The sequence below is a fragment of the Alligator sinensis genome, unplaced genomic scaffold (genome assembly GCF_000455745.1).
Source record: "Alligator sinensis unplaced genomic scaffold, ASM45574v1 scaffold784_1, whole genome shotgun sequence".
Lineage (NCBI taxonomy): Eukaryota > Metazoa > Chordata > Crocodylia > Alligatoridae > Alligator > Alligator sinensis.
Genome location: NW_005842318.1, coordinates 580,228 through 589,862, shown reverse-complemented (window position 1 = coordinate 589,862; position 9,635 = coordinate 580,228). Strand labels below are relative to the sequence as shown.

Below are 9,635 nucleotides of genomic sequence, written 5' to 3'. Positions count from 1 at the left end.
CTGATCCTCTGCAGAAAGGTAAAAGCATTAATAAAGCAGGAGTACTTCTCATAGTGGTGATTTTTTGGTGTTGATCCTTGTCAATTTTAATGTCATCGCCTTTGTTTCTAATATTGATTATGTTTAAAATAAGACATATGGGATTGTAGATTCTTTCTGTTTCCGTAATTTTAGTGTTAATTACATTAAACTTTCCAGTCCTTGGGAAGAATGCTATAAGATGATGCTAGAAGGCCATAGGATCATTCGGGTGTTCTAAAGGCTTAAATCTATTGGATATAATATAGAACAATTCACAATTGAGAAATGCTCTTTTTTTAGAAATGAGGCCAAAAACCATTCAGGGACATAGCAGAAAAGTTAATTTCCAAATTAGATTTTATAAGAAGATTTATTCAGATTAAGTGATTTCATGATGAAACATGACTTTAAATAAAATAGAGATCAGTATGAAAATAAAATAAAATTGTACACAGTAAATCTTTCCTTCAATGCATTTCATGAATAATAGGAAAAACAACACGTCAGGTATCCAACTGAGAAGATAATTATGCAGTTCTGCGAGTTCAACATTATAGTACATTCCTCAAACAGAAGCACTATGAAGTGCCAATCATGTAATACAGAGTACATTTCATTATCTGCTCTCTTTGACTCTAAAAGGAGAATGAAATACAAGTGATACAATGCAAAATAGAGAAAAAGATATGCATCATTCTAATGCTTGAAGCACGTTTATCCTCATTTTTTCTGTGTAAGACATGCTAAATTCAGATTAAACTTAATGTAGCTTGTAGAAAGGTAGAAAAAATTGGTATTGCATTTGATATAGTTTTGTGAACACAACAAAAAGTATGGAAAGGCTTAAAAAATACATCACATGCTCTACTTAAAATTTAGAAATAAATATGCACTCTATTGTTTTTACAGTGCCGGAAATCTTTTAAAAACAAAGAACTGGTATAAAATTATATCAAGTAACACTTCATCAAAAGTGAGGGAGATGCACCTATATACCTGCTTGATTCTGGATGCCTGCATCCCCATTATAAAATCTTGTAAGCCTGTGTGCTTTCAGAGAGACTGCTAACAACCAAAACTGTGCTCGTTTGAGCCTAGAAAGGACAAGTTAATTGAACACCGTGGGGTTCCAGGGTTCCTCACAGCACTTTCTGATACTATAATTTCCTCTTCTCCCCAGACCATTTGTTGCAGGTGGCAATGTTCAGCCACCTAAACTGAAGGCCTCCATACATACAACTCAGCAACCGCTGATCCAGGCTCAAGGATGCCTGTGAGGCTGTCATTCCAATCCAGGGAGAAACAGAATACCAAAAAAATGCTCTTAAGATGATTCATGTACTTAATTTACAATACCTTAATTGTTTCTCAGTTCCCATCTGCAATGCTGACAAAAAACTGCAGTTTCCTGAGTGTTAGAGGCTCAGTGCATAATGATGTCCTGCTGCATGGAACTGCTGAAACACGACAATCAATCATACAGTCCTTTTTCCAATTAGTGAAACTCTGACCAGCTTAATTAGCTTGTTGAAGAGGGCAACTTGCAAGGAGTCCTTTTTTTTTTTTTTTTTTTAAATAATAAAAAAAACCCCCTACTATAGTCAAGCTTTGTCTACTGGTTTTATTTAGATGACAATGAGCTAAATCCTTAAATCCTTCTCAAGTCCTTACTCAGGATACGTCCCACTGTTGTCAGTGGAGTGCCAGTCAGGATCCATATTGCTGAATCTGATTCAAAGCTCACTGAAGATGACAGAAATACCATCATTAATTTAGTATCACCCTCCTGAAAAGAAACTTTGCAGGAGGCCCAGGTTAGCAGAAAGTTTTCTGTAAAATTTCATGGTTCTTGTAGAAGCAAAGCACAAAATCAACTACTCAATCAATCCATCAGCTAAAGACTGATTAAAAACTAAGTTAGGTTTCAGGATTCAGCCCATGATTTCTCAAATGAAAGTTACCATCAGGAACGATAGTTTAAATAGCTTCTTATCAGATACAGTTTCGCTTACCAACATATTCAGTAATGAGCATAACATGAATTACTTATAAAATAAAATAACTTTTCAGCACCAGAACAACCTTTCCTTTATTTACAAGGCTCCATTATCCCAATGATAGTTCAATAAACAACAGATTAAGCCTAATGATCCCTCAGGTTAGATTATAAAGATTTAATACTTCTTGGCTAAAATTATTTTATACTGCAGCTAACCTAGATGTGTGGTACTTTTTCATCAAGTGCATTCTTTGAGATGGCTTCCCAAGGCCTCACTTGACAGTAGTCTTCCCTTTTTCTGTCAGCAACTGCTTATACACTGCACAGCATGCTCTTCAATGTGCGATTCACAAAGGTCAAAACAGCTTCTCTCTTACACCATTTTCTGTCTCTGCTCTTTCAACTCTACTTTCACTCCAGTACGTTATTCCATGACCGCCATTACATTATTAAGGGCATACTCCAATTTTATTTTTCAGGACCTACCCACTGTAAGTGACTACCATTTTGTATTGTAACAGCTGCTCAACTGCTACAATTACATTTTTGAGCTAGCATGATTTAAAAGGCTTAAGTAGCTTCTACTTCTTGTTCTTTTTAAGAATTAACTAGTTTTAGTTTCAGGCAAGCCAGGACATTAGTTGTAGACAACAGTACAAGAGACTGCAATGTCTCAGGCAACATTTCTATATTGTACCCGCCAGCTCCTTAGAGCTGGATTGCATGGTACAATCCTAACATAATGCACTACAGAAACTATCATTTTCCCGATGCTTAATAGCTGATTCAGTGGAGTGCATCAGGAATCGATTATACTCCAGTCAAAAAATAAGAGAGCACACCTCTCTCAGCAATTTCTGGATTAGTGTTAAAATGTCCTGGTGAGCCAAAAGCCTTGATCGCAGTGGATGGAAGTGGGGAAAAATACATACCAACTATATCTATGATATATATATCTACAAATGTTATTTTACTCCCTCCATTCTGACTTTGCCATTATTATGGATGATCAGTTGCTCTCATTTGCTGACTGGATGGGGCAATCATGCAGATGATGTGCCACTAAGATAGAGAAAGCAACCCCAAATAAGGAAGTAGTTTCACAGATTTTAAAACTGAGGTTGCCATTGATGTCAGCACTCTGCTAAATAATGACTTAATATGACTCCTACTTACTTGTGGGGAAGTGAGAGACTTCATGGCAATAAGGATTTTCTAGACATGGTTGAATGTGAAGTTCCTGACTGTATTGAGAAAGAAACCATCCTCTAGAGAAGAATGAAGCATCACTTCCATTTTTCAGTTGTTTTAAATGGGGTGAGTAATTGAAAGAAACACAGCTTGGATGCATGTTGCAGTCACTATAATTTCAAACAACTTCCTAGAATATTTTGCACTGGACAATCTATGGTGTGATTTCATTACCCTTGGCGTGGAAATAAGTAAGTTAAAACTGCCAATTATTAATTTAAAAGGAGCTATTTCAAGAACACAGTTATTTTTTCCAAATAATTCCAAAAAGTTTTGCATGACATTTTAAATACGTGCAGATAATACAACAGTGCTGAAGGAGTCCTTTTAATATGTTGCCATCTTTTACTTGCAGCCATGAGGAGTTTTCTTGAGTAAAGCTAAAGGGTTTTCATTATACCACTGGAGCGCTCAACAAAAGTTAGTAACAAGTTAGTCTTAAAATACCAATGGGATACTCTCACTTGACTAAATGTGTAAGATATGTTCCCTGATTAATTAAAGGGAAATTGCTAAACAGTTTGGATCCAAAAATTAATTGTTGATAAAATTGTTTTAAAAAGAATACTAAAAATGGTTTCAGAAAACTATTTTAAAATGGCAGTAAGATAGTAGCAGGAAGTAAAATTGACCAGACAGAACAGGAAACTTTAATCTTTTTGAATTGTTATGATCTTTTTGCATTGTCCAAGTTGAAATTTAAACTACAAATTATGTGTAAAGTATATTTAATTTTAGCATGTTCAGTTTTAATAATCTAACAGTATTACTGAGAAAAAAGGTGGGTTTTTTTTTTTTAAAGAAAAAGTGTTCTTAACTGGACAGTGTCATTCAGATAAGTATTTTTTTTTGTTAAAATGCCTATATAGTACTATGTATTTTTCAAGAAGGCAAGAGCCATATCAAAGCAGATTTTCTAGTTTCTGTTTGATGCTAAATGTATTTTACCAAAAGGTTAGTTGCTTAGCTACAAATTTAGAGGCCTTTTATTTGTAAGTCAGTCAGCACTAAAAAAATTTGCCACTGGACTGGGTAATGGTGCCATCATCAGTTAACAGCTCAAGGAGAAAAAATTAAATATTGGGTTTGATTAATTATTTTGAAAATTTTGCTTGGGATCAGAAAGTGGAGGAGAAGGGACAGAAATCTACTAGGGAGAGAGGCATCTTAAAACAGATACTAACCTCTAAGGGTAACCTGAAGGCTGAAGTTATCACTTCAGTGATAGAACTACTTAATGCTTAATTCCCAGTAGTGTTAATGGAAACAAATTCATCATCTTTCCTCAAAATTAATGGCAAAATGAGCACACTCAACTATACTAATGTAATTCAATACAAACAAGCTTTAAACCTTTAAATGAAATTCAAACTGCTTTGCATTGTGTTTTGGAAAATGAAAAGACAAAGACTATTCAAGCACAGCTACTATACCTCTTGTTCACAAAATTCTCTCTGCTGCAGTACTGCCTCTGTGAAAATCTCCATGAACATCTGTAGTTAACACCGCAGAAACTCAGTGAGCGTCTGCAGTTAATATTGCAGAGATTACATTTAGCAACCAGATGATACAATTCCTAACATTTAAAATGAAGTGTGGGTTGTCTTTTTTTCAGTCAGGGGAAAGGGGGTTGACTTTGGGAAGGTCTAAAAATGCACAGGAAGTCACACAACTGTTTTTATTCCTATAATTTAAAAACAAGCAAACCACCAGTCTGCTGTTCTTAGTCAGCTTATATCATGCCAGAAACTTTCTTTCAGATGATCTGCCAGAATGCTACTGCTTGGATTTTCAGCTTCTTCTTAAGTTTACATATATTCAGCATATGTTGTCTGACCTGGAATTTACACTGTGAAGTTTACATGGTGCTGGAATGGATTTCACCTTAGATGCCCTCTGTATCTGACCATAAGCAGTAGCTTTCTGGTTTGTCTTGGCCTACAACATATATAATGAAAAATGTTTTTAAAAAATGCAAGAGGAATATTGTTAAGTGAAGGGAAGGAGTGGAATTTTAACACTAATGGAGGAAAACCTTTACTTTGCAGACCTAAAGCAGAATTTCTGTTATATAGATATTGAATCTGGGCTGAAAGAATTAATTAATAAACTAAGGGATACCACAGTCTGCTGCTGAAGGCGTTTCTTTAGAAGGATGTCTCATGGTTTAAATGGTTGAGAAAACTATTATGATAAAGTAAGTGGTTCTGGTATGCATGCCTTGAATGAGAAGCTACATGCTACAGTATAAGGTATAACAGACATCTCTGTCTCTGATGGTTGGCATATACTCATTAATCACAAGTTTTAGTTAGCAGAGATGATAGCTACATTCATCTTCAGTGGCAGAGAAGTTGCAAATTACATCCCTCCTTTAAGTTGTGCCTCAGAAGAGTAGAAACATCGTCCCCAGAGCGTCTGCCAGGGAAGGGAGCCTTGCCCCTAAAGTCTGCATGATGTAAGTGCCCTGACAAGGCACTATCTGCCATTTAGTGCTGGCAGAGCAGGACAGGTAGACACTTCAAGTTAATTACTATAAGGATCCATCATAGTTAATTATTATGAGGACACATCAACATTACACCATTTCTGAACAGAATCCATTACCTAGTTCTAAGAGACTGTTTTCTCCCCAAAAGGAAAGCTTGTCAGCAGCCAGTTAGTAATCCTCCAAAGTGATACAAGTGTTTTAAAATGTGGCTTTTCATATTCTCTTTATCCTGGACCCCCATTCTAGGCTTTTTTTTTTTTTTCAAGAGTTAAACAGTACAATTTGCAGAACGGCAGAGTTGCCTTTTTCTGGGTGGAGTGTTGAAGAGGAACGGGTGCTAAGGCTGGTGGATGAGTACCGTTGGCTAGAGCTGTGAGTGTTTGGGTGTGTTAAGCCTTTCTCCTCTAAGCTTTCTATCTTTCACTCATTTATTCAGGGAAGCTTTTCTTAAATATAGCAAGGAGTTGGCTGATCACTGAGCTGTGGGGACTGCAGCATGAAGGCAACCAGCTCCTCACCACCTTCAACAGATTTCCCTAGAGTCCAGCACTGTATGGGCAGGGCAAAACAGGAGGAGGGAGTAGAATTTCTCTCAGCCCTTTAGCTCACTTCCTGGTTCTGGCAAAAAAAAAAGCCAAAACCTAGGGACTGCTAAGATTTGCCATTCTTGGTGATTTTTCCAGAGCTTTTACTCCTGAAAAGGGCAGAATACAAAACAAATTTAGTAGTAAATCTCTTTTTTTTAAATAAAAGCTGACAAATGCATTTGTTATTTTGGTCTGTATACAAGAATAACTTAATTGAAATTTAGTTTGTGCCAAATAGTACTGTCAATGAGTTTCTGGATAGATGCTTGTAAAATATATTATCCCTCATATTTCGGTGATAGATACTGTAATATTAAAATAGGCAAATTCTGCAGCTCTTAGTCAAGCAGTTGGGATTTTTTTTGGCTGTAAGCAACTGGAGTTTTAGGCAATGAATTTATCACGTGAAATACGTGCCAGGCTTGAATGACCAGCTGAAAAGGTGAATTAGTCTTCTGTTTATCAGGTTTGGTGATAAAACATATGCATTAACAAGCCATGGGCCTGTAATAAGATACCTTAGCAAAGACTGATTAATTGTGTGTAAAAATATAGTAGAACACTTGGACTTTTCTTTGCTCCTTGGTACTTGCCAAGAGTAATGTAATCTGTGTTTACCTGTATAAGCCCCTGATGTCACTATGCTAAGCAGGAATCCATTCAGTTCTAAAGTCAAAAGATATTTTTATTCTGTTTTTGAGAGTGGGACTTCTTTCACTGTCTGAGCACAGGTCTTATTTCCTCTGTCATTCTGGAGGGGCTCAGAATTCCTCAGCCCTCTGCTGTGACTACCACAACAGCACCTACCTCCTCATTGTCAGGGTGGAAAAGCAGAGTTTGCTGAAGGGATCTTTATTGCCATCCCAATATTCACCTGAGTGTGTGGGAACTCCCACAGGAGTAAGTATAGAAAAAAAGCACGTCATCAATCAGAGGCCCCCACTCAAAGAGTTCCCAGAGTGGAAATCTTGAAGTTACCCCCAAACCTAGTTCTCTTACAAAGCAAGACTTTGCAAAGACTCAATGCCATAGAATTACATGGCAAGATCTATGCATGTTCTGGTCATCCACTATCCGATATTCCACTCATTATCAAAAGTTTTGAAATATGATAAATGACTGTACAAGAACTAATGCAAAGACACAACTACACTAAGAGGCCTGTCAGATGAAAGGTCCTTGTGAGGAATGGATGTAAATGAGCCTTATACACTGTGGCAAACTTAACATAATTAAATTGGTGTATTCATGCATCTTTTGATATACCATACAAAAGTATTCTTTTTTAATTAACATCAATAAGAAAAATACTTATCAGTGAAAATGCAGGTTTAGAAAGACACTACGAACATTTTACATCTTGGAGGTGGTCACTGATAAGGGAGAGTGGTTTCATTACGATTAGAGGTGTAATCTGGAAGTGTTGCCCATGATTTTCCAAATAAGCTATAGTGTTTTATGGTGCTGTACAAATAAAAGTTGCAGGGAAAATATGAAACATCTGTATTAAACTCCATACCTTTAAGTTTACCTGATGGATGCAAAATGAATCAAATGCATTTAAAACAAATGCATATTAAAATACCACATACAGCGAGTCTTACAAAATTATTACTTATGTGCACAGTCCTGATATCTACAGACATGGCACTGTGAAGAAGCTCGGTTCTTAAGAAGCTGTTTTCTAGATACTTGTAAGAATGATGCAGTTTTCTGTCAGTCAGATCATAATGTCCCTTCAACTTTGGTACATTCAGTGCAAAATATTTTTGGGAATTTCTTACCCTTATAAAAATAAAAGGCATTTTTTCCTTGAGAGTGCATAAAGAATAAACACCAGCACAATGTCTGTTTTAAGCATGGAAAGTGAAAGGAACAGAAATAGTTTGCTAGTTTCCTATTTACACTCTAAGGAACTTAATATAATGAACCTATAAAAATAAACAGAAGTCACTGTGTAAGTGTTTTTTTCCTGATATGCTGTGATAAATTGCCAAGTTTTTTAAAAACAGTTTCCATGCAGTACGAAGCGTAAAATCAGTCATTTTTAAGTTCATTTTATGAGAGCTCATCTTTTGCCATATACACGCCACTTGCATATACGTTTTCACAAACCTCCTGATTGCAAGCCATTGTTGAGACATCGCTTGTTGCTGACATTTCTTCAAATTTGCATTTGCCCCAGAAAGCTGACATCTATGGTGCACACCATGCAGGCAGTCATACTCTTAGGTATAGCAAGTAATGGATATTCTATTATAGTATAGGGCATAAAGTAATGTACCTCTAGGAATCTTTTAAAAAAGAATTCTATTGTTTGACTTAGCTAATTTAGTGGTGGGCTGAACGATTTCACATTTTGACTTGAACTTTACCTTCAAGGACTTTGGTGAAATTCAGTTTAAATAAATTTTGTCAGTTCTTGCAGTAACCGCATTATTGATCATATGTGGATACAACTTTTGCTTGAAACATAAATGTAAAAAGTTTGGCAGTCAAGAAAAAACTGTTGATTGCAAGACTGTAGGTTCTCCCTGCACACCAGGCATGCTCCAATCTTACTGCTGAATACTCTGCCACTGTCACAATGCTTGTAAATTGCTTCGTAAGCCCATTCATAGGATCTCATTACTTGAACTGCATTGTAAAACAATTTTCCTCTAGGAAATCAAATAAAAACGTTCATTCATTCTTTGAGAGGCCAGATCCACAAAGGTCCGAGAAGCTGGGCACTATGGTTTGCTCATCACTCAAGTCCAAAAGTACTTGTCTCTTCAACTGCTGTCAACAGTTTCTCATACAGCATGGAGAAGGATGGGTAAGGGGGAAGATCAAGACGATTGAAACAAGTATGAGCCCTGCAAAAAAGGAGGTAATTAAGTACAGGTTATTCAAAAAGTTCAGATGAAATTAAGCAGAAGTACACATGGCCAAATAGTCTTTTTAAAACATTCTGCTCCATAAAACAGTATTTTCCACGGAACAGCATATGTATTTTTCAGTTACAGATTGAATTCAGGAATTATTATTTGTCAGAGTTACTTCTGGTACACAGTAAGAGTCATATTTTTTAAACCAGCAGCCTAAACTTTGCCTGTGAAATATGGACACACAAAATGTGCAAACTGGAGGCACAATTTAGGCAGTCTATTTTTTTAAAAGTGATGTAATTATATACTCTAGAAATGAATGCTCTCTCTCTGCAGTAGGAATCTAATATTGAACTGGTGATCATGGACAGATCATTTCTGCACTAAGAGGGCTTCCAAGTTAGATGTAGTGAAAT

General features: G+C 36.2%; 1 protein-coding gene across 1 annotated transcript in view; it reads right to left on the bottom strand.

Moving 5' to 3' along the window:
* Nucleotides 1-394: 394 nt before the first annotated feature.
* HECW2 (HECT, C2 and WW domain containing E3 ubiquitin protein ligase 2) overlaps nucleotides 395-9,635 on the bottom strand; it is a 324,758-nt gene continuing 315,517 nt past the window's right edge. The window contains exon 31 of the mRNA XM_025209949.1: nucleotides 395-9,207. Within this exon, the coding sequence (XP_025065734.1) occupies nucleotides 9,096-9,207 (112 nt within the window). The 3' untranslated portion in view covers nucleotides 395-9,095. The remainder of the gene's footprint in view (nucleotides 9,208-9,635) is intronic.